The sequence below is a fragment of the Micropterus salmoides genome, unplaced genomic scaffold (genome assembly GCF_014851395.1).
Source record: "Micropterus salmoides isolate LMB-PRFRI ecotype aquatic unplaced genomic scaffold, ASM1485139v1 Ms_hic_scaffold_1, whole genome shotgun sequence".
NCBI classification, from domain to species: Eukaryota; Metazoa; Chordata; class Actinopteri; order Centrarchiformes; family Centrarchidae; genus Micropterus; species Micropterus salmoides.
In genome coordinates, this window is record NW_024040040.1 from 41,289,978 (window position 1) to 41,315,460 (window position 25,483).

Below are 25,483 nucleotides of genomic sequence, written 5' to 3' on the forward strand. Positions count from 1 at the left end.
GTTGGAGTCCTCCTGTGGAGTGGGAAAGCAAGTGTATGGCTCAGGAAAACAAGCATCCTGCAGAAGTAGATTGAATAGTTTATGTCACGCCAGACTATGTTTGAGACTGTCAGACTGTCCTGATCATGTCAACTCCTCATACTTTCCCAAACTGCTGTTGTCCTCACAAGGATTTTTTCTGTATATATTTTTTTTGTTTATGCTATAACGTGTCAAAGGATTTTTCCCCACATTTTTTTTAAAGATTAATTTTTAAAAAGTAGAATAGTCTTGTAATGCTGATCTTTTTTGAATGACTGTGGCATGTGCAGTACTGTGCAGTTTCTCCTTGAACTGCTTAAGTTCTCCTTATTTTTGTTTGTACTTTTTCTGATCTCATTCTCTCTCTTATCTACATTCTTGGACTCTTTGTGTCTCATTCTGGTCTGCCTCTGTTGCAGCCTGATAAGAACAGTTTAAGCACTGCTGTGCTGTCACTTTATCTCAAGTCATCTTCTCTCTCTGTTGGCCGCCTCTCAGTTGGTCACTAATAAGCCTGCCTCTTGTTTCCCCTCTCTGTCTTCCTCCCCTACCCTTCCTATTATGCCTGACCCTCTGTCTTAACACCCCTCTTTTCCTTCCTCCCCACCTTTTGTCCCTAATGCTGTTGCACTGCTGCGTCCTGGCCACAAGGTGGCAGTAGGAGACATAGTGAAGGTTACCAATGGACAGCACCTTCCAGCTGACATGGTCATTGTGTCCTCCAGGTCAGACTCCAGTGTGTTATGACTGTTTGTGTGTGGGCACGCATGTGCATTTGTGTATGTTTGTCTCTTAAGTGTTCAAATCATTTGTTGTGTGTGATAGGACTGTTTTATGGCTGCAACAAATCATTATTTTCATTATCAATCCATCTGTTGACTAGTCTTTTGGTTAATCTTAGTATATAAAATGTAATGATGAATTCCCTCCTTGAATTACAGGAACCTAAATTATTGTTATTGATCAACAGTTAGAAAACCCAAAAGCATTAAATTTAATATTTTATAAAATAATGTAAATTAAGCAAATGTTTATATTTGAGAAGCTATAACCAGCAAATGTTTAATAATAAAATTTTAATAATCTGATGCAGCTCTGCCTGTTCTCCACAGTGAGCCGCAGGCCATGTGTTACACTGAGACCTCCAACCTGGATGGAGAAACCAACCTGAAGATCAGACAGGTATGATGCGTGAGTCTCTCAGATTACTTAGTCAGTGAGGAACTGAAGTATAGGCCATATAAATACTATAAAACCTACAATAAAATGAGGTTTAGATTGAGTATTTGTACACTGTGGGGGGTAACAAATTTAAGGAACTGCTAACTCACCTGAAAGGAGGTGAAGGATTCAGGTTTTAGTTTTAGAGACATCTAATACTTTAGTTAGTTACTTTTGAAGCTACTGTTTGGATATATATGAACCAACTAATAAAAGATGGTAAAATTGTTGGCACCATCTTTCAGGAGTCTCTATCATATGAAACCCCACTTCCTCACATTTGCATCCATGTTGTGGGATCATGTTTCTTTTAGTGTGTGTTCTGTTTCTATCTACTATCTCTTTCTGTAATGTACTTTGTGATAATCCGGTTTGGTAAAAGATGCGCCTCAATAAACTTTCCTTGACTTGACTTGTCATGGTTCATTTTTTTCCTAGGGTCTCCAGCTCACAGCTAGTGCTCAGAACCTGGAGGATTTGATGGCGCTGTCTGGTCGTTTGGAGTGCGAAGGCCCGAACAGACACTTGTATGACTTCACTGGCACACTGCGGCTGGAGAACCTCAAGTGAGACCTACCCTAATGAGTTACTGATTGACAATAGCTTGCGTATTGTCAGTGTAATATGCTATTTTATTTTATTTTAATTACTAGTCGATAGTATCTAAATTGTATCTTTTTATAAAACGGGTGTGGCCAAGACAGCAGGATAAAACTACATACATATCATAGATTTTATTTATAATTTAAGCGTGAGAGAAGAAAATACCCGCCGTAAAGACAGAAATTTCCTTCTGAATGCATCCGTTTTACTCACAAATAACAAAGAAATGCACTAATTTATCATGTTTTGTTGTCTTGTTTTCCTTAGTCCAGCTCCCCTGGGTCCAGACCAGGTGTTGCTGCGTGGCGCCCAGCTCAGAAACACGCAGTGGGTTGTGGGAATTGTTGTCTACACTGGCCACGACTCTAAACTGATGCAGGTAAACCCGATATCTTGTCCAAATTCAGGAAACTTTGTACAATGTGGCTTAAGAACACCTAAAAGCAAAGGAATTGTTGGAGTTTAGAGCTTTTGAATAACTGTGACACATTCATAACCGGGAGGACATCTAAGCTTTTTAATCTCCCACATTCCTCTGCTAAAAATTATAAAAACATGACAATAATAGTTTCATGTTTGTAATTGTGTATGACGTATAAAATCAGTCAAGCAAAAGTGTTCTGCAAGTGGACCATTGCACCGTCTTAATGTGTCTGTAATGAGTGCCTTTGTGTTTCTCACTTGTATTAATTGACCTCCCAGAACTCCACCAAAGCGCCACTGAAGCGCTCTAACGTGGAGCGGGTGACCAACATGCAGATCCTGGTCTTGTTTGGCATCCTGCTGGTCATGGCCCTGGTCAGCTCTGTGGGCGCTGCCATCTGGAACAAAGAACACACTGAAGATGCGTGCTGGTACTTGTCCCGGGCTGGTGAGAACGCACACACACACCCCCCACATTTCACAACAAAGTTAAGTCTCCTTACAGTAATGCAGAATTAGGATGAATACGTACACAATATAAAGGCCGGTAAAGAAGTGAATAATGGGTATTTGTGCAGGTGACATCTCCACTAACTTTGCGTATAACCTGCTGACGTTCATCATCCTGTACAACAACCTGATCCCCATCAGCCTGCTGGTCACTCTGGAGGTGGTCAAGTTCACACAGGCTCTCTTCATCAACTGGGTATGGTCCATGTGTGCTTTGTAATGCATGTGTTGAAATGTATTTTACTGCGGGTAGCCAAATATTCCTCATTGCTTTACTCGTGTTTTCTTTTTACCTCAGGACGTGGAGATGTACTACGCAGAGACGGACACACCGGCCATGGCTCGAACGTCCAATCTTAACGAGGAACTGGGCCAGGTCAGTTTCTCCCTCTCCTAATAGTGTGCTGTAGGATGGAAGTGGGAATGCCCAAAAAAAGCACCACATACACGCCTGTTAAAACATGCAACTGTCATTACCTATTGTCTGTACCTGTTGTTTCCAGGTGAAGTATCTCTTTTCCGACAAGACGGGGACTCTGACCTGTAACGTCATGCACTTTAAGAAGTGTTCCATTGCGGGAATCACATATGGGTCAGTCATCTCTTTTTTTATTTGTTCTTTTTCTCTTAGCTTAGCAGTAAAAGGACCCAGCTACTAAAAGAAAATGAGCTTAGAATCCCGCTAAACTTACCTCTGCATTGAGTTTCCTTTTATTTCAATCTGTTAAACTAATCAATGTCTCAGACTAACTTTTAGTAAAGAAAAATTGAACGCTCGCATGCTTGATCAAATAAACTAATCAGCTCATCAACTGATTGATTCCTTTTGGCATACGACCTCATTGATCACTGCAGCCACTTCCCTGATCTTGACTGTGATCGTTCAATGGAGGACTTCAGGTGAGTGACCTTCTCCTCTCACCTCCTCATCCGTCCTCCCCTTTCTAATATTCTTTTCTTCATTTTGAGCTCTGTATCTTTTGAGAAAAGATTGCACTGTGCGTGCTTTAATCTAAACAATAGACACAATTCACCTAGTTTTAGCTGCAATTGCTATTTGAATGCACAAACATTTTTTTTTACTACACAATAACTAAAATAACTCATGTCATAAATAGTTTTCCCTTGTCTCACAGCAATCTGCCGCCCAGCAGCAATAACTCTACCGAGTTTGATGACCCAACTCTCATCGAAAACATTGAGAACCATGTAGGTGTCTCTGTCAAATTTCTTTATTTGAATCAAACCTATTCTACCCGCAGATTACTAGAAGGCGCTGTTTAAGACCATGTCCGCTCTGTTTGTGTGTGTGTGTGTTTTCAGCCTACATCGCCTCAAATCTGTGAGTTCCTGACAATGATGGCAGTGTGCCACACGGTGGTCCCAGAGAGAGAGGAAAACCAGATAATTTACCAGGCCTCTTCGCCAGATGAAGGCGCGCTGGTCAAAGGAGCCAAAGGGCTCGGCTTTGTCTTCACTGCAAGAACCCCGCATTCAGTCATAATCGAAGCTGTAAGTGTGTATCTGTGTGGTTTTTTTCTGCATTAAGAGCTGTTTCCTGCAAAGTTAGGAGCTGACACTTTGTTGTTTATTGCAGAGAGAAAAAGAGATGAGCTATGAACTACTGAATGTGCTGGAGTTTTCCAGGTAATGCTCCCATAAATGTTCCGCTCAGTCAGTAAATAACGAAGACTCTCGTGTGTTTTGAAACTAATCCCATGGCTTCCTTTACAGCAACCGCAAACGCATGTCTGTGGTGGTGAGAACCCCCGATGGGAAGCTGCGGCTGTACTGCAAAGGAGCTGTATGTTTATCTCATTATAATTGTAATTTGGCACTCCAAATGTTTTAGCTCATTTTTCATTTATTCACTGAATTTTCTTATTTTGTTGTTCTGCAGGATAATGTCATTTTTGAGCGCCTGACTGAGGCGTCCCAGTACAAAGAATTAACTATTGCTCACCTGGAACAGTTTGCTACTGAAGGTAAGAAGGAAAAAAAAGAGAGAGAAAGAGAGGAATGTTAAAATTACATTTGGTGAAGAATGCATCATGACTTGTTTATGACTTGGGACTGATCTGAATTTAGTATGAAGACTTGACATTATTATATATACCACCTCTGAGTGAGGCTTAAATTACATCAGAACCATCTTTCCTGAGTTTCCTTCTCAGTGTTCCAATGGAAAAATATTGGACCACTCAGTCCATTTTAAATATGAATAACAATCATAGCTATAATAATCTATTTCTGCACCATGATCACACTGATTGTGATCTTATCCTCATCCCATCCATCCAGGCCTGAGGACTCTGTGTTTTGCCTATGTGGACCTGGAGGAAGGCGCCTACCAGGAGTGGCTGAAGGAATACAATCGAGTCAGCACAGTGCTCAAAGACCGCGCTCAGAAACTAGAGGAGTGTTATGAACTGCTGGAAAAGGTGAACACACCGTGTCTTCATCTGCAGTGATGTGTATTGTTGGCCTGCAACCTTATGTGAGATGTCTTGGTGAAAACAAAGTGCCTGTAAGTCTTAAAAGATCTCTATTATACAGAAGTATTCATAGATTGATATAAAATCAAAGCCTAGACCTAAAAGAACATAAAATTCTTTAGAAATACTCACAAACACAAGACACATGTTTGCCAGCAGGTGGCAGAGGGGCTACATTGATTCCCAGACTTAAATAAACATGGTTCTCCTTCATCACCCACACAGTCAAATTTCCCTCCTTAACAGCGTGTCTTTTCTTTTAGCACAATTTAAAGGATGATATCATGGACATCTTGTATTGGTTGGTCAGAAAGGTAGCACTGACTGGGAGGGAAATTGAACAAATAATAGTGAGATTACTGTTGAGAGGATATTGCACAAAAAGAAAGGATTTAGCATAGAGATTCGAGGTGAGAAAAGTAAGTGAAGAGGGGGAAAAAATAGGAAGCAGGAGGAGGAGGGGAGCTCAGACTGGGAGACCACAAGGGTAATTACCTGCACCAGCCTGCCAAAAGCCCCATAAAACTGGAGTCAACAACACTGTAGTGTTAACTTGTGTGTCTGTGTGAGTGTTTGTGTGTGCGTCCGAGTGTGTCTAATGAGGGTACATATGCATTTAAATGCTGAACAAATTAAAGCAAGGGGAGGAAAGGTAATGGGTTACTTCTTGGCACAAAGACACCGAGTTGGTACAAAGGCCCAAAATGAGCTGCTGTACCAATTGAACTGAGCTCGCTGGCATCCTTCTCGTCCTCAAATTAGATATGGATGATGTTCTCTGGAGAGAAAGAGCCTTCACATGCAGGCTGGTGATGTCTGGCTGAATTTGTAGACTAAATATGATAATAACTTTATTCTTTTGTGCCATATTTTGTTCCCTCTCTCTTATTGAGTCTTACTTCCCAAGTTATTTCTGTCTCTTTATCTGTCACTCTCTTCTGTTCCACCAAACAGAACTTAATGCTGTTGGGCGCCACAGCCATAGAGGACCGTCTCCAGGCCGGCGTGCCAGAGACCATCGCCACGCTGATGAGGGCTGACATCAAGATCTGGGTCCTCACTGGAGACAAGCAGGAGACTGCCATCAACATAGGTGAAAGCATTTAAAATAAACACCGAAGTGTGAGTTTAAGTCACAAGAAGGACAGTCCTGCACCACAAGCAGATGGAAAGTAATGGTAGCTTATCTGACATGAGGGAGTTTTTAGTGCAGTATATGCCAGTGATGTAGGCAAATCCAGCGGTGGTGAGGAAGTCCCCTTGTCACTGCAGCCTGATGCGCAGCACTGTAGGAAACTGTATTTTTATTAAATCATGCCTAGAAGAACAGCAGTTATTATGTGGGGCTGTGAAATGCCAGACATGTCTCCAATCTCTAAGGAACAATGTGACAGTGGCCAGTGTACGCAGGTTAGAAGGGACTTAAAATTGAACAGCAATGACATTAGTGCGTTTGGTTTGTCTTGGCAGTTGGTGGCAGATATCCACAAAAATAAGTCTTGAAAAACAAGATTTTAGCAGACACACTTAGTTTAAAAGTTGATAGACACACCTATAAAGACAAATAGTGATTGAACTACTCTCTTCACCTGCATTAGCATTCATTATAATTCGCTTTTGTTAACAATAACAACATGCATAATAATAGCGATTTAATGGTCGGACACTGATGGAGGAGGAGGAGGAGAGTGGGGTCAGATAGCTGTGTGTGAGAATGGAGCAGGATTTTGCAACTGCAGCCCTACATGAGACCAGTTTTTCCCACCTGAGTTTTGAGTAAATCTAAGCTCTCTCACATCCCCCATTCTCTCCCTATCTGTTTCTCAGGTTACTCATGTCGTCTGGTGACACACGGCATGTCCCTCATCATCGTCAATGAGGACTCTCTGGACGTGAGTAGATCCTCCACTTCCTGTACGCTTTGTACAGTATTGGGACTTTCTGTGTGTGTGTGTGTGTGTGTACACAGTAGGGAAGGTGTTATGTGGTGGGGTCTTAAGCAGGCTACTGTGGGAACTAGGGTGCGGTCCACAGCCAGATTGGTGGGTGTGGCTCTTTGTGTGCTCACAGGTGCAGGTAATTAAAGTCTCTGGTATCCCTTTTGGAGAAAGGGATGAAAAAAGACAAGTACTGAACTACCACTTCTTCCCCCTCTCCTTCTGTCTCTGTCACAACATTCACATGCAGTACCTGTCTTTTTGAGCGTATAGCATTCTTACTGTTTGTGTCTCTGGATCTAACCTTTGCTAAATGCCAGAATGTACAGGCTGCACATGGGTCAGTCTGGTTATATATCTTTTGCTATTTAGAGTGAGATCTGAGACATTCTTTATCTCTAAATTAGATTTATATTTATAATGTGTAATGTGTTCTTTGCATTCAGGTTTCATGTGTGACTGCTTAACTTAAGTGGCTTGATTGCTGTCATGTGTCTCTGTCTGTCTCTCCTTCACACACTCACACGCTGTGCCCCGACTACCACGTGTGTGTACGTGTGTGTGTGTGTGTGTGTGTGTGTGTGTGTGTGTGTGTGCGTGCATAGACTCACACAATCACAGTGTGTTCACTTTTATGGAGATTGTTTATATGTGAGACTGGGGAGATCATGCCTCATAAATGTTTTGTGTGTTTTGTTTATGGGTTTGTGTGTGAGTGGGCCCAAAGTGCGTGTTAAAACCCTGATGGAGAGACATCTATGTTTACTTTCATAATTTTCTTACCTCGCGTAAATCATCGCTCAGATTGGTGGGTGTCTTCAACTGTGAGCTTTTATAGGGATTTTTAAGTCTAAAGCATGATTGACATAGCATTATCAACCTCTATGTGGTTAACATTGCTTCCAAGTGGAAGAAGTGTGAAAGGATTTTAATGTTGGTCATGATTTTAAACTTAATTGCACAACTTCACACCTATAATCCTTTTAGCTGGCCTTTATAATGCGAAGTTCTAGTAAAAGAAATAGTTGGGAGTTTACATTTGCACGCATCAAAGTGGTGTCTAGAAGTTCCCAGACTTTGGGAACTGCTGGTCAAAAGCCAGAAAGCATGCAAGGCCACTCAGATACTGAGTAAATTGAGTCGGACAGGGTGAACATTTTTAATATGGGTAATACGGGTACTTGTAATTAGTATATCGTCTGGCCAATATAGTCTGGGCTGGTAGATGAAACATTTGGCTCTAACAGCTTTCTTTGCCCTGCCATTATTGCTGATACATATTTTAAATTCTTGTCATTAAGCTTTAATTGCAACTCCTCTACAGAGATTACACATAGACGTACGTAGGTCCAATATAACATAAGACAATACATTTTTTGTTAGTATATGGTCTCTGTATTTTTTTTCACCTACATGCCAGAAAAGAAGACTTTCTAACCCCTTTTACTAGAAATATCGTAAGTTAGAAAAACTCTTTTACAGCTGAATGACTTGAGACGGGATGTTGGCCACTGTACTGTACTTAAGGACTGTTTGGACTTCCAGTATAAACAAAAAAAAACTGTGGTGAGAATGATGATTAAAAAACATTTTTAGACACATCTTTCTATCTAGGTGTGGATGAAAGTGAATGGCAACTAGATCTTAAGATAGTCAAATAAAAGCTGTTTCCCTGAGAATGGCCTGTTCAAATCTGCAGAATATTTTCTAGTGGGGAAAAACTACAAAGCTGATTTAACACTCACTTCCATTCAGAACACTCCATTTAGTAGCAACTTTAAACAACTTGGGAAGGCAGTAGGGAATCCATCTTTGAGCTGGACAGCCTGGCCTCAATACATAGCAATGGCAACCGTCCACCCTGCTGATATGTCCTTGAGCAAGTTTTTGAATCTGTACCAGCACCGGGCGGGTGTGTTACTACTGTTGAAGAGGTTTAAGATTAAATATGTTATTATCGTTCAAAGGGTTCTTTTGTAACGTGGTTGTGCTGTACACATTTCTACATGGCGCAGCTGCAGAGGGACAGCTGCTTGACATGAAACACGCTTCAGAGCGTGGTGCGTTTGCAGCGCACTTTCAAGTGGGTGGAAATGCAACATGGCAGACGAGACAGAATAAACAACATGACAAACTGCTGCAGCAAAACCCAATTATAAAAGGAGACTAATGAATGCTTAATCGCATCCCAAAATACACAAAATACAGCATTGACATCCTACAGACAATCGGATTTGTAAAATCATATATTCACAACCCTCTCCCTCATATCATATTGGTAACATTGTGAAAATCTGGATTTAGATTTGGTCATGTGGCTGTAAGGGAAGAAACCTTCTCTCTGATGTTTATGAATATAGCATGAGAGCTGTGGTTGTGTGGTGGTTGGTGTAGATGAAAGCGGACGGCACTGTCTTCAGAGCAACACTTATCTCTTCACTTAAAATAACTCCCACTGGCTCAGCTTCTGTATGCACGCGGGCCTGTTTGAAGGTGTAACCTGCGCGTGAGCGAAAACAGACGCTGCTTATCAAAATTGCACCTCGAGGTTGACCTCTTGCCCCCACTTTTAAAAATTTGTCCCAACTTTTCACTCTCTCTATCACACCCTCGTTCTGCCAGTCTCACATGCAACCAACCCCCTCTCTCCCCAAACAAGCCCATTCTCCGCTCCATGTCTCCTTCACACTACTGCCTCCATATCTGTCAGCACTCTCTCTATGCGCAGGAAGCGACTACACAGCCTCTGCGATGTGTGACAGGAAACCTGAGTGTGTGTTAGAGGGAGAGTCAGAGGGAGAGCAGGAACAAGCAACAAAATATGTGTGTTTATCTGGAGTCTGTTTGTGAATAAAGAAGGCGGATGGGTGGGGGTGGGGGTGGGGGGGTATGGTACTTAACATATGAGATAGACGGTCCGGACAGAGAAGGAATATGGGGGAGAAGAAGTGGGAGATTTGGCCGTGCCATGTGAGGGGTGATGAGAGAATGGTAATGCGATCTCCTTTTGGTGGTTCTCCTCATCAAAACAAACCCTGTGAGCAATGCCTCCTGGGTAAACGGTTTGCGACTGCTGAAGCTGTGACAAGCGCCATCTGTCCCCTTCAGATCACATGCCACACACCGACGCCGACACAAATCTTTGCCCCGTCTCCTTCTGTTTAGTCAGCACTGAAGCATACAAATGTAAAGTCTCCTTTGTATCTTCTTATGTCTTATTGTCTGTGAAGCTGTGTCTCTCTCTCTCTCTCTCTCTCTCTCTCTCACTCACTCACTCACTCACACACACACACACACACACACACTCTGTAAACAGCATCTCTCTTCTGCTCATTAATCATCTTTATGCGCGGGCGCACACACACACACACACACACACACACACACACACACACACATTCACATTTTGTAGACCTTCAGCTTGCATGCTCGATTGTTCTGGCATTTTTCAATTTATAATAGTTTTTTGTACATCAGGCCTCCCACTGTTGAAGTCCACATGTCTCTTTGTATGTGTGTGTATGTGTGTTTCTGGCTCAGGCAGCAAAGGATGTGGGTGTTTGCACAGATGCAACGTCGGATAATTAAACGGTATATTAAATCTCAGTGGTGACAGAATCTGCACTTCAGATATGAGCATGTCTTTCTCCGCCTTCTTTTCACTCTGTAGCACTCCCTCTCTCTCTCTCTCTCTCTCTCTCTCCCGTTTCCCAGAGTCTGGCAGAGTCCTTGTCCTTCGTCTGTCTCCTTTTCTTTGTACCCTTTCCCATTTATCTTTCTTACTGCCTTTTTGTATATTGAGCTCTCTTTGAAAGGAGAGGGTGGCCTGGAATGGATCAACATTTGGCTTCCTTCCCCCTTTCTTACTATGTGTATATATGTGTTTTTATATATATACATATATATATGTGTATATGGTAAAGTATGCAATGAGAGAGGGTGACCTGTGATATCTCAAACCGCCTCTGTGCCCTGCCCATTTCACGATCCAAATATAACCCTGATAAAATTCCACGCAGAAGGGTGTGTGAATATCGTTTATAAAGTGTGTGTGTGGGTGTGGGTGTGTGTGTTAGAGTGTTTTCTGCCTTCTTCAAGCTCAGATGCACATGAAAAATAAATATTTAGTTTGGAAGATAAAAATGCTTGCTAATGAGATCTGTCACGTTGCAACTGGTGCAATCAAAGAATTCAGCAATTTTTTCCTCAAAGGTCTCCAAAAATAGCGGGTACTTTTAGCGTGAGAAAGAGGAAAGTTACATACTAATGGGTTTTTCTTTGGTCTTTGGTTTATGTTTGTTCTCCTTGAGAAAGTGTTAACAGATCATAGTGGACCTTTTGTGAGCTGTTTCTTTTCATGTTAAGACGGTGTTCATGCTATGAGGATACAGTGAGGTCTGGACTTGCTGTACTTTAGTAAGTGGCTGCCTGTTAGCTTTAAGAGCTAACTAGTGTTTGCACCTTAGTTACCTTTTTAATCTTCTATAGCTCCCTGCAGACTTAGCATGGTTATTATCCCGGGATATCTTAGCCGCCGCGAAAGCTTTGAAAGGACCTGCTGTGACAAGTCACTGTGGTGGATCAGCCACTCACTTGTAGTTTTCATTCACTTGAGGACTGACCCATGCATGTGACCCTCTCTTTCCATAGTCACATTACGTGGGTTCATACTACAGTGAATTTCAGGCACAACTAGCAACTGAGCCCATATTTTGGTGTTAAGAGCTTCACAGAATAAAGCCCCATGCAGAAAGTTGTGCAACACTTAGAGCATCAACACAACATCACCCCAAATATGTGTTGTGTACAGTGTTTTTATACAATCATTTTTCACTAACATGCTGTTTACTTTGTAAAATGCTGCTAAGGTTTTTGTGTTCATTCCTCTGTGATGGGGTGAGGACAAGCAGGAGGAAGAAGGAGGTTGTGTCAGATTCTCATCTCTCACACATGCCTTACATGTGCACATACACAACCCCTGACACACCGCGCGCATACATGTGTTTTAGTCCTCTGTAAAAACACGTGCACATCAACACACACACACACACACACACACACACACACACATTGAGTTTCTCTGACAACCTGTAATCTCCTTTAATCCTTTCATTATGTTTTTGTTTTCCTTTCCCGTGTTTGGGGAAAAAGGTGAATGCAAACAGGAATTCCGGCATACAAAGAAAAACACACAACCTCAGGCTGACAAAACAAGAGGAGGGAATTTTGGGGAAGAGGAGGGACAGTTTTGTGTAGAAACATGTGTGCATCGCTATTTGGCAAGAAGAAGAGAGACTGTATTGTTCGTGTGATTGTGTTACATGTACGTGTGTGCTTGCTGCCTTGTCTGTTGCATATGCTGATCGACGGACAGAGGGGTCATCTCTCTGTGGTCACCGGACTCTCTCTCTCAGGCCGTCAATAACCCGCTGTGAGAGACTGTGTAGATTCTTAACGGCGCCAAATTATAAAATGTTTGTGCACTTTTGTGTCTAGCGTTTGGTCTTGTGTAGCTGATTGCTGTATGTTTAGTCCCTTTTGCCCTTGTTTCCACAAACAATCCCTGTTACGGGGCATTTCATTTTGCGTCACTCCCTGTTTATTATGTGTATTTAAGCTGGATTCCGCATGTACAACTTACAAAACTGTCCCTAGATAGACAGTTGGTGATCTGTTTGCTGCAGTATTGGACAACACTTGATGGATAAAACATTCTTGTTCCATCTGCTTAGTGTTGGGATGATTTTTTTATTGGCTCTATCATGACTTCACCTCCTGTCATCTCTTTAATGTAAAGAGGTTTAGTAAACATCAAGTCCCAGCTGGAACTGTTTAGATGAAATAGGTCTAAATTCATCTTAGCCTTATTTTTCACTGGTCTCACATGGTTTTATAAAAACCACAAGTAAAAGCTAAAAGTTTAGAACTTCTGTCTAAAAGGTAAAGCTGGATCACATAAGATGATGCATATTAAACCTTGCTCTGTAACATTAGTATCCCATGGAAATCATAATTTAAGTCAGTAGAAATGAAGAATTCAGGTGTGTGTGTGTGTGTGTGTCTGTGTGTGTCTGTGTGTGTGAACGCCTGACTGGTAGCTTGTAGCGTGCCTGCTCCTCCACATGGATTTCATTACAACTCCATGGGGTGTTTATTTTCTCTATTAATCCCTGTTCCTCTATTATCAAGAGCTCCATCAAAACTGCCCCAAACTACTGCCCTACAGACAAGCAGGCATTCAAACAAACACACATGCATGTACACACACACACACACACACAGACACACAGCACATGAATGATGCATTTAACCCTGCCACATCATTAATCCAGATTTTTCCTTTAACTGTCTGTGTCTCTTTTTGTACATTTTCACCCATGGTGGTGGCATGTTGCTGCATTGTGAAGTAAAAATTTAAGATTTGATGCCATGGTTCCAGACACCATCACTGTGTTGTGATGGTGTCTGGAACAACTTTGAACTTTTATATTGGCATTCTTCATTGTTTAGTGTACACAGAAGCAAATTCTTTCCTCAGTTGAAGGCAGCCCATGCAACCAGAGGCACATGTCTTCCATTTACCGCCAGTGGTTTTGACCTTTCAACAAATTGGTCTGTGTGTTTTTGATGTGTGTGTGTGTGATTTGTATTTTCACCACTATGTGAAGCCACAATATCGCCACAAAAACATAAAACCTGAAAATGCGGTCACTTGAAAGCGCCACTGCCAAGTCATATAAGAAAAAGATTCATTTTCAGAGTTATGATTGGTTAGGGTGTGGATTAGGATTTAAGATTGTTGACAATTAGTGGTGAGGTTCAGGGTTAGAGGTTAGGTTTTCAGCATTTACTGATACATCCTTATGGGTACTGATATGTTTTTGTGTATGTTCCTGACTTGTAGAAGAGATGTTAGAGATAAAAGCTTGTCAGTAAAAGCATGATGATGATGCGTTAAACTGAACAGTTTCTGAAGCTTAGTTTTTTTTTGGGGGGGAGGGAGCAGGAAGAATATTAGTCATCCTTACAAGAAAAAGATTTAAGAGAAACTCTGTGTTTATCTCATTGCAGGCTACTCGTGCCACATTGACCACTCACTGTTCGTCCCTGGGCGACTCTCTGAGGAAGGAAAATGAGCTGGCGCTGATCATCGACGGTCAGACGCTGAAATACGCGCTGTCCTTCGAGCTCCGCCAGGCCTTCCTTGACTTGGCGTTGTCCTGCAAGGCTGTCATCTGCTGCCGGTAGGGAAGACTCATTCATCACATGCACACACACACCCACACAGACACACATGCACGTACATAAGCAAACTCCTGCACAGGTCTGGAGAACCTGGAAAAGTTTGGAATTATGAATTCACAAAGCACAAAAATAAATAAATTCAGTGTTTTACCTTGTTACTGCTTAAGTCAGCTTCTTACTTGCAGAAAATGGTTGCAAGATATGAATCAGAATTAGTCCATGGCGCAGATGATGGAAAAATTTATATTGAATAGGAAATGACAATTTGGTTTGGTTTTCTATGATGAAATTTCAGTCTGTTGCTCGGTGCCCATAAAAGGAGCATGAAAGGTGAAAACCCTATGAAAACACACACAAACCTCATAAAAAATGACAGTGTGGACCATCTTATGACCAGAAAAACTGAAACAAATCAGTGTGCAAGAAGTCTAGACAAAGTCTGGAATTTTAATCTATAAAAAGGAAAAGCACCCTGTATTAGAAAAAGACTTTTACAGATACACAAGATCATTGTGCTGTTGTGGCAAAACCTGTATGTACAAAGAAAAAGGAGAGTCTGCACACTGAAATTTGCTCGCTCCCTAAAGTGTTTTTTAATGCGAACTAACTTTGTCCTACACCTGCTTGAATATCCACCTTTTTTTGCTTAAAACATGAATGTACAAAAAGACGAAGGCATAGTTTTCTTTTATTCCACACAGACGTTTTGACCACAAGTGGTCTTCATCAAGGAAGCTGCGATGACACATCAGCTGTAAGATTAATCCTGATGATTGACTTCATTGGGTGTTGGGCAGAGGAGCCTGGTGAGAGGGCAAAACCCCATTGCATCTCACCACATACAGATAAATTCTCACTCGGCTGTGTGTATGCATGCGCGGGCGCGTATACCTGCGTGCATGTTGTGTATGTTTGTAAAGGTTGTCGGTTACCACGCTGTCAGCAAATGAATGGGGGTCATAAAAGCCTGTCCCACTGCACAGCAGGAGTAATGTAATACACTACGCTGCATGGAAATGTCAAAGCCATGACTCACTTACTGCTGGTACCTCTGGAATGGGCACCAAAAACACACACACACACACACAGTCATAGCCATTATACATTTCCATTCATACAAAGTACACACTGTTCATAAATTGTTTACTGCATGTTGCCTTTTTTGGTCATGTTCCACTCAACACCAGCTGTGATGTTTAACAAAAGTGTTTCCACTCGTCTTTTGTCTGTGTGTGTGTGTGTATGTGTGGTGTGTGTGTTTGCGCAGCCAGGAGGGAAGTAATTGACTCTCTCCCTTGCATATCCAGGCCATATCCGGACTCAGGTCTCACAAGCCCTGCAAACAGCCTCCAGCTTACTTTCCTTTACCTTTCTCTCTGTGCACCTTTCTCCCTCATCCTCACCATATCTGTCTCGCTCCCCTGGCTTGGGCTGGGTATCGAACATCAATACATTTACACGTGCACACATTTGACCAAAACGTGGCCATGGAACCAAATATTGAAAACACATAAATTAGTAAAAGTTGGCATCAAATGTCGGGTTCAAACTTGAGTGCAAAGCAGCAGGAGTACGTGGAGTTTTGATAAAAAGCTTTTATTAGTTACATGACTTGTTCTTTAAAGGTCTTAAGGGTTTATTTATCAAAACTTCACATACTTCTGCTCCTCTGTGTGTTAGTACCTTTTAGATATGTTTGAAGGTTTCAGCTCATTTTCTTTAGGAGCACCAGCATTAGTTTGCTGACTGCTTCCCAAGATTTTCCCAGTGAGCACAACACAGTTGTTTTGGATTTGCCAGCTTCAGATTGTGGTTTATATGAGCAGTAAGTTCTTGTATATCTGTTTGTGTTCAGGGTTTTAGAAGTCAGAAATGAAGTACTGACTCTAGTAGATGTTTGCATTTTGCACTTTACATCAGTGGTTCCCAACCATTTTAGGCATGGGACCCCTTCATACAAAGCAATTCTCATTCTCAAGTCTCATTACAAGTTACATTTAGTAGCTCTGAACACCTCAAAGTGTTGAGCTCCTCAGACTCTTTAATTTGAATAATTATTAGAGGCCTGATGAGATAAAACTATCCGGGATTTCACAAGGGAAAAAATAAACAAAGATTAGAGAAAGCAGAAGTTGTTTTGTTTTGTTTCCTTCGCCTTGAGAGGTCCCGACCCTCAAGGAACCACTGCTGTAGGTGATTCCTTTTGTGCATGTGTGGGTGCTTCCAGGGCACAATCCTGTTAATAAGGTGCCTGTACATAATGATTTGACTTGTAAGTATAGAGGTTTCTTTAAGATAATGTCTCATCCACAGTATGTGTGTGATGTTTTGTGCTTGTTTGTGTGTGTGTGTGTGTGTGTGTCTCTCTGGGGCGGCAGAGTCAGGGTGCACTCGTACGCATGGCTTCCTGACTTCACTGTGCGTTTGTTTATCCGAGGACTTATTTTCTGCTCAGTTCCACCGTGAAGAACACCGGGAGCCTTTCATCTCTCCAACGCCACTCTGCACAATCCCAGACACTGTTAGCAGTGTTTAGAGGAAAGGTAGAGAGAGAGAGAGACAGAGAGAGATAAAGAGAGATTTGTGGTCGGAGGCAGAGAGACGCACAGGCAGACGCGCTCACGTGCACTTCAGACTCAGAAACAGGAAAAACTAAAGAGCAGAGGTTGATCCCAGTCCGCATCGACTACAGAGGCCTAGACTCTCTCTGAGGTTTTTCCCTGGAAACGTCCTCTGGTGTGTGTGTGTGTGTGTGTGTGTTTTTGTGTGTGTTTTTGTGCGTGTGTAAATATATGCGCACGCCTACGTATGAATACTAAGCAGACCACCCAGCTCTTGACCGGGACATGATCCTTCTTACATATTCATAGAAGATAGACCATCTTTATTACCTGTGGGCTCCAGCCGGATGTGTGAGTGTTTGTGGGTGTGTCTAAGGGGTCATCCATCTGCTCATAATTTCATTTTGTCATATCTTTTATCAAAGCCTCATATTGTATTCTGTTTGCATGCGATGGCTCATGCAGCTGCACATGATTGAATTTTGTAATATCATTATCACTGACGAAATTGGTGGGGATTTAGTGCTAGACCTAGTTAGCTGCAGCCGTACTTGACACACACACGCGCAGAAAAACGTCATTGTGAAAGTGACTCCGGTTTGAAGTGTTGGCCACACTGTCCAGTGTTGATACTTAAATTACCATCACCTAATGCATCACTGAGGCTCAGGTAATTACAGAATCCAGGAAATGTAATGTAAATGTTTAATATCTGGATTTGGGTTAATCTCCAGTTACACAGTCAAATGGCCTACTGCACCTGCAGTGTTTATTTGTGGTAAATAAATACCACATTTAATATATAACACAAATATGCAATCTTAAGACACTGTAAAATGTTTTTGTACATACGCCACTACAGTAGCAAATCCTGTACTGTGGGAAATAGAACTTGCTTTGTTATACAAGTTTAATCCCAGTCCCAGTATCAGTTTTCTCCCTTGCCTCCTTCTTTGAAGGTACACTGCTCAAAAAAATAAAGGGAACACTAAAATAACACATCCTAGATCTGAATGAATGAAATAATCTCATTAAATACTCCTTTCTTTACATAGTTGTGCTGACAACAAAATCACACAAAAATTATCAATGGAAATCAAATTTATCAACCCATGGAGGTCTGGATTTGGAGTCACACTCAAAATCAAAGTGGAAAACCACACTACAGGCCGATCCAACTTTGATGTAATGTCCTTAAAACAAGTCAAAATGAGGCTCCACGTGCCTGTATGACCTCCCTACAACGCCTGGGCATGCTCCTGATGAGGTGGCGGATGGTCTCCTGAGGGATCTCCTCCCAGACCTGGACTAAAGCATCCCCCAACTCCTGGACAGTCTGTGGTGCAACGTGGCGTTGGTGGATGGAGCGAGACATGATGTCCCAGATGTGCTCAATTGGATTCAGGTCTGGGGAACGGGCGGGCCAGTCCATAGCATCAATGCCTTCTTCTTGCAGGAACTTCTGACACACTCCAGCCACATGAGGTCTTGCATTAGGAGGAACCCAGGGCCAACCGCACCAGCATATGGCCTCACAAGGGGTCTGAGGATCTCATCTCGGTACCTAATGGCAGTCAGGCTACCTCTGGCGAGCACATGGAGGGCTGTGCGGCCCCCCAAAGAAATGCCCCACACCATTACTGACCCACCGCCAAACCGGTCATGCTGGAGGATGTTACAGGCAGCAGAACGTTCTCCACGGCATCTCCAGACTCTGTCACGTCTGTCACATGTGCTCAGTGTAAACCTGGTTTCATCTGTGAAGAGCACAGAGCGCCAGTGGCGAATTTGCCAATCTTGGTGTTCTCTGGCAAATGCCAAATGTCCTGCACGGTGTTGGGCTGTAAGCACAACCCCCACCTGTGGACGTTGGGCCCTCATACCACCCTCATGGAGTCTGTTTCTGACCATTTGTGCAGACACATGCACATTTGTGGCCTGCTGGAGGTCATTTTGCAGGGCTCTGGGAGTGCTCCTCCTGCTCCTCCTTGCACAAAGGCGGAGGTAGCGGTCCTGCTGCTGGGTTTATTGCCCTCCTACGGCCTCCTCCACATCTCCTGATGTACTGGCCTGTCTCCTGGTAGCGCCTCCATGCTCTGGACACTACGCTGACAGACACAGCAAACCTTCTTGCCACAGCTCACATTGATGTGCCATCCTGGATGAGCTGCACTCCCTGATCCACTTGTGTGGGTTGTAGACTCTGTCTCATGCTACAAATAGAGTGAAAGCACCGCCAGCATTCAAAAGTGACCAAAACATCAGCCAGGAAGCATAGGAACTGAGAAGTGGTCTGTGGTCACCACCTGCAGAACCACACCTTTATTGGGGGTGTCTTGCTAATTGCCTATAATTTCCACCTGTTGTCTATTCCATTTTGATTGTCAATCAGTGTTCAGTTTGATTTCAGTGGAGTGTGATTGACTTGGAGTTACATTGTGTTGTTTAAGTGTTCCCTTTATTTTTTTGAGCAGTGTATATTTGTTCTCGCTGTACAGGTTGCAGGTACTAAGAACGAGACTCACTCGAGCTGTGCTCATGTGAATGACAGGCAGAAGGAACGCCTCCTCATACAAAGCATGTTTTGAAAGCAGCGCTGAAGATAAATCCACGCCTAGCCATTAGGTCCAGACTGCAGCTTTTGGGAACGTAAACACTCAGTTGGATTTTTCTCACACAAGCACCTCCCAAGATCCCTACCAGTCAAGCTTGATCATTCCCTTATAAATCTCACTGCAGCTATTATACCAAGCTGAACTTTGAACTATACAGATAAACAAATAAAAGTCTAGAACACAAATTCATGTGAAAAACTCAATTCATTCTCAGCAATCCACCATGTCAAATAGTTTTATTTCTATGACTTATTTATCCACTGATTTAGTGTACATAATTTTAACGTTTTTGTAGGTAGCATAAAGGAAACTGCAACTTCATCTTATTGCATCTCATCATTATAACTTGCACCTTTTATAAATGTCTCGGTGCCTTGGCATCAAAGAAACCCCTCTTTTCTCATCACTGCTTTAGAAAAAGAAAAAAGAACTATTTCATCCGATCAAAAATGTTGTGGTGCTGTTTCCAAGGTAAAGAATTAATTTTCAGTCTCAATTTTTAAATCAAAATGCACAATAAGTTCTTAAAGTGCTCAGAAAAAATGGGAACTTACTACATTTTCATGACAACTGGGCAAAATCCCTATGCTGAGGAAGAACCTGTGATATGATCAAAAGCTCCTGAACAGCCACTAAATGGATGTTGTAGTGAGTTTGTCAGGAGTGATCTCTTAAACTCAAAAGCCAAGTTTTTCTCACACCTTTTCACATTTAAATAAGCTAAAATTAAGAAAATAATTTTTCCAGCACACACCGATCTAAAGCTTTCGCAGTTCCTTTCCATGGCAGATGGTGGGAAAAATATTAAGGAAAAACACTTCCAAAACCTTTTTAGTAAATACAAACAGAAAAGGGTCCTCCGATGGAGCTGTGGTCTCATTTGTCCACAGATGCAACACATTCATCCATAAAATGAACAAATATCCACAGTACTTCAGCAAACACCTGAATATCGTCACACAGTGTCCCCGAGGGAATCGTCTGTAATCCAGCCTCCCTGGGTCTTTCAATGTCAGTGAAGAGACAGAACCAGTTACGGTGAGGAGGATCTGTGATATAGGTCAAGAGGGTGGAGTACCACTGGAAGCTCCCTGAACACCACTGTAAGCACACACATATAAACACATCAGACGTGAGCCACCCAGAGCCTTATTAGCAGGACAGTGAATCATTGTTTCTAATTCCTGGTGAAGAGCTGTAAACAGAGCCCGTTGTGTGTGTTTTTCTGCCAGCGGCAGAGTATTATTTTATCTTCCAACCTCTAATTTCCTACTGGTCCCGACAGCTGTACACCTATAATGTCAACCAACCATCTCGATCTTTCTCTTTTCTTTTCTTTTTAAAAAAAAATTGTTTCTGCAGAGTGTCTCCGCTGCAGAAGTCAGAGATTGTGGATATGGTAAAGAAGCACGTGAAGGCCATCACGCTGGCGATAGGCGACGGCGCCAACGACGTGGGCATGATTCAGACGGCTCACGTCGGAGTGGGGATCAGCGGCAACGAGGGCATGCAGGCCACCAACTCTTCTGACTACTCCATAGCACAGGTGGGGTGCAGACGCAGCATGGAGACGTGGCTAGGGTCATGCAGATATGTTACAGGCTTTACACGAACGTGGATAATGGATCCATGCTTGGTTGTCCACCCTGCTTGAGTCTCTTTAGGCAAGACACTGAATCCTTACCTGCTCACCGTTCAGCCGGTCCTGATCTTTGACCTCCCTGGAGGGGGAGAATTAACTTACAGGGGATCACTTAGGTATCATGTTATCGAAACTAACCCAGCGGCTCATCGCACGTGTTTATATTCTGAAAATAAAATTAAGTCCAAAAGGAAATATGCCTTTTGAATGGTAATTGTTTAATATTAAAAATTTAACAGAATAATACTTCAACATTTTCATTCTGCTCTAGACAGTATCCCTTTTTTGCCCCAAATTTCTAAGTTTAAATAAATAAATTGGGTAGCTCTTAAACTTCCGTCACTGCTGAGAAGTTGGTTACCCATTTAAATATTTCATTAACGTAGAGTGCCAAACATCTTGTTTAAGCTTCCGAGGAATATCTGTTTTTCACTGTTTTATATCACTGTAAAATAAATATGTTTGGGTTTTGCACTGTTGGTTGGACAACACAAGGGTTGTCCTAATTACTGAGGAGTCTTGTCTTTTCTGTATCTGTCTCGCACAATCCCACTCTGCCGCTTTCACTCTTTGACGAGTTTATCTCTTAGCCTTTGGGCATCATGCACAACTTATCTCTATCAGTGAGCCTCCCCTTGCCTCAGCTTTCATCTCTCACAGTCACATTTTTTATATTCTCTCTGTCTCTCCACCTTAAGGTTTAATTTTCTCTTTATTTTTCTTCTAATTATAGTAACAAAAATCTCTTCTCTCTTCTTCTCTGATTGGTAGTTCTCCTACCTAGAGAAGCTGCTATTGGTCCATGGGGCGTGGAGCTACAATCGTGTCACCAAGTGCATCCTCTACTGTTTCTACAAGAATGTGGTCCTATACATTATAGAGGTAGGAGCTTCACCACCACACCCTCTCGGTTTTAAAATGCACCCACACACACGCAGTTCCATTAACAGAGACGTTTTGCAGCTGTTTGTCGACATGGCTGACAGTGATGTACGAGGTGCCCTTCTGGTGTCTGCATTCTGTCTCTTTTGCGCACACACACACACACGCACAAAAAACGCGTGTTTAGCTAGCAGTGACAAGACCTTGGCTCCAAGGATCGAGAGCTTTGTGTGTGTGTGTGTGTGTGTGTGTGTGTGTGTGTGTGTGATGAAGGGGCATGCCGCCGCCCTGGCCTGCCTGTTATGAGGGGCATTTGTCAGCTGTGCTCCACCCCCCTTGCCCCTCTGTCTGACATTAACGGTGCCAGCAGGTGCAGGTCCTCATGGGAACCGCAGCCTGTAGCCTACTGTCCTGCTCACACCACCAATCTGTGCCTCTGTGTGTGTGTGTGTGTGTGTTTCCATGATTATCTCACATGATTGGCTCCCTGCAGAGCGCTCTAGGCCAAAGGTTAGAGACTGTCTCTGTCCACTTGGCAGACACAGAATAAGGGGGATGGGTGTGTTTGAGTGTGTATGTTTTTGTGTATTTGACCTCACCCTTAGGCTGTATGCTCCACTGTATGCCCAGGAATGCCACAACTCCCAACAGCAGCCCCAAACATTTTCTCTATCTGGCCTCGGATCAGCCTGCGTCTGCTCTGTGTGTGTGTGTGTGTGTATGTATGTGCGCATGGAGGTGTTAATGTAGGTTTCCCTTGAGCCAGAGTCACATTTAGACACTGTGGTTAGGTAAATTAACTCAGAACGTGGTTTCAGAGCCAGCCACAACCTGAGTGAGGAATGCATTTAAGACGTATTGCTTAAACTTAGAGCAACTCCTACTTACTAGAATGCTTTATATTTAATAATAAGTTTAATAAGTGTTAACTGCAGTGGATGAAAATGTTGGGAAACACGTTTTCTACTAGCCTTTTCATTCATTTCCTTTTCTTCTTTTTTTCACGTTTTCCTTGTTTAACCAGGTAACCAGGTAATAGTCTGTTGGGATTAAAATCTCTTTTTCAAAAGAGACCTCACCAAGAGGGCATCTTTAACATTGTTACAACTATAAATACAAACGGCATAAACAGGCCGAAACAACTGTAACTAGACAAAATCTAATTAAGATGTGTAAGTTACCAAAATGTTCTAAAATGATAAAAATGTTTAAAAATCCATTGTGCTTTAAAATAGACTTGAATTCACTCATTGTGAGGAAGTTTGTACAAGAAGAATTGCTTTCTTCCTGTTTTGTACCATATTGTGCATTTCTAAAACATTCATACAGTATTATGTCTTAAAAAACTACGATAGACCTTCATTCACATACCTGAAACTTGCACGATGAAAGGCTACAGAACAAGTGCAATGACAGACAGTGTGCAGGATTTTTATTTTATCATGTGTCCATATATTTTGTAAACTGCAGCACAAATTTGGCCATCTCTCCGTGCTGTTTCCACTACCAGTACCTCCCTAAGGCAGATTTACCCTCCCCTATTGTTCCTCTCATCCCTCTCTTTGTTTTCCCAGCTCTGGTTTGCCTTTGTGAACGGGTTCTCTGGCCAGATCCTTTTTGAGCGCTGGTGCATCGGCCTCTACAATGTGGTGAGTACCCTCCCTCGCTCCCTCTCAAACTATCAGACTGCCTTCCATGTCTCCACTCTCCCCCTCAGTTTCATCCCCCTCCCTGTTTTATTTAGTTGACGCTTTAAGTGCCGTCTCTCTCTCTCTCTCCATCAATCTCACTCCACTTTGTCTTCTAATCGCTGCTCTGTCTGAATGTCAACGTTTGTATGCATGTGAGTTTAGGTGTGTGTTTTGGTGACTTCAAAACATTACAGAATTCCTTTTAATGCCGACAGTCTGAAGTGAATGCTGATTGTCCAGGTAGTAAAGTGCGTGTGTGTGTGTGTGTGTGCGCGTGTGTATATACGCTGCTCCGTCATTATTTGTTTTAATGGCTGTATGTTTAAATTTTGTGTGTGTGATGCAGATATTTACTGCCCTGCCTCCGTTCACTCTGGGGATATTCGACCGGCCGTGCAGCCAGCAGAACATGCTCCGTTTCCCACAGCTCTACCGAATTACCCAGAATGCCGAGGGCTTCAACACCAAGGTACACACGCACACGTTTACAATCAGCACAGACCACGTGCTGCATCGTAAATCAAAGCTATATCTGTCATTTTTACCCTCTGCGTTTGACATGCTTTGTGGCTCGTCTGTGGGACTGACGAGTGATGCCTGATGTTTGTTTGGGACGCCAGCGAGTAAACAAGAGTGGCATGGAGACTGGGATGTTTCCATGGCAACCCCTAATGAGATTCATAGGGCCAGAATAAGGAAGTCTTTCATTTTAGAGGATACACCGGCAGCCCAACCTACTGTATGTGTGTGTACAGTACAGCAGGGCACTTTTGATGGCAAGAACACAGTGGAAGTTGTATGTAACTGTGAGGAATTGCTGTTTTTGTATGCTTTTATGTGTGTGGGAGTGCGGGGGCATATATGTGCTTTGGCATTCATTTGACCTGATGTGTTTTTTTTTTCTCTCCTCCCTCACTCTTTCTGTATCTGTCTTTCAGGTGTTTTGGGGTCACTGTATCAATGCACTGATTCATTCAATTATTCTGTTTTGGTTTCCGCTCAAAATGTTAGAGCATGGTAAGTGATTTACCTGAGTAATTCCTGCACATTTCCATAATTATGGCTGGTAACACTTTGTCATGACGCCTGTGTGTGTGTGTTCCTCACAGACTCTCCCTTCAGTAACGGCCAGGGAAATGACTACCTGTTTGTTGGAAACATGGTGTACACGGTAAGCATCTTACTTGTATTTTCAATGTGTCTTTGTGTTTATATTCATTTTTTATTTCTGTGTCTTTAGGCGTTCGTATTTGTGCATTTCTTTGCGTATGCAAAGTATTTATGGACACACCGGCACTGTGCTGCTTCCACAGTGCCATGTTATGAGTCTCCAGTCAATCTAGCCTCATGTAGCCAGTCTGTCTCCCCTCCGCGCTCATCCATCTCTTCACTTCTCCATCTCATACTCTCGCTATCGTTTTACTCCCTACAGTCTCATGTGAATGTCAGTGGGGTTTATTTGTTGTGTTATGTGTGTGTAGACTTCAGCAGGCTGTGGGGGTTCTGAGTATTTTAGCAGACATTGCTGAGTTAACTATATAACATAAATGTTTATTATCTCCACAGTCGCCAGCAAACTAATCCTGTTTCTCTGTTTTTTTTATTTGCCTTCCCTCTCCCCTGTGTGTGTGTGTGTA

General features: G+C 42.6%; 1 protein-coding gene across 6 annotated transcripts in view; it reads left to right on the forward strand.

The window, feature by feature from the left end:
• atp8a2 (ATPase phospholipid transporting 8A2) overlaps positions 1-25,483 on the forward strand; it is a 50,121-nt gene that overhangs the window by 14,098 nt on the left and 10,540 nt on the right. For 4 of the 6 annotated variants that reach the window (XM_038728133.1, XM_038728139.1, XM_038728149.1 and 1 more), the window contains exons 7-30: positions 673-746; positions 1,134-1,203; positions 1,681-1,808; positions 2,113-2,224; positions 2,548-2,716; positions 2,847-2,974; positions 3,077-3,154; positions 3,282-3,370; positions 3,634-3,678; positions 3,915-3,987; positions 4,102-4,290; positions 4,376-4,425; positions 4,513-4,582; positions 4,679-4,763; positions 5,080-5,219; positions 6,228-6,366; positions 7,101-7,165; positions 14,282-14,454; positions 20,994-21,177; positions 22,045-22,155; positions 23,730-23,804; positions 24,193-24,315; positions 24,785-24,863; positions 24,956-25,017. In XM_038728133.1, the coding sequence (XP_038584061.1) occupies positions 673-746; positions 1,134-1,203; positions 1,681-1,808; positions 2,113-2,224; positions 2,548-2,716; positions 2,847-2,974; positions 3,077-3,154; positions 3,282-3,370; positions 3,634-3,678; positions 3,915-3,987; positions 4,102-4,290; positions 4,376-4,425; positions 4,513-4,582; positions 4,679-4,763; positions 5,080-5,219; positions 6,228-6,366; positions 7,101-7,165; positions 14,282-14,454; positions 20,994-21,177; positions 22,045-22,155; positions 23,730-23,804; positions 24,193-24,315; positions 24,785-24,863; positions 24,956-25,017 (2,511 nt within the window). The remainder of the gene's footprint in view (positions 1-672; positions 747-1,133; positions 1,204-1,680; positions 1,809-2,112; positions 2,225-2,547; positions 2,717-2,846; positions 2,975-3,076; positions 3,155-3,281; positions 3,371-3,633; positions 3,679-3,914; positions 3,988-4,101; positions 4,291-4,375; positions 4,426-4,512; positions 4,583-4,678; positions 4,764-5,079; positions 5,220-6,227; positions 6,367-7,100; positions 7,166-14,281; positions 14,455-20,993; positions 21,178-22,044; positions 22,156-23,729; positions 23,805-24,192; positions 24,316-24,784; positions 24,864-24,955; positions 25,018-25,483) is intronic. The other 2 variants (XM_038728154.1, XM_038728169.1) reach the window with 2 other exon arrangements.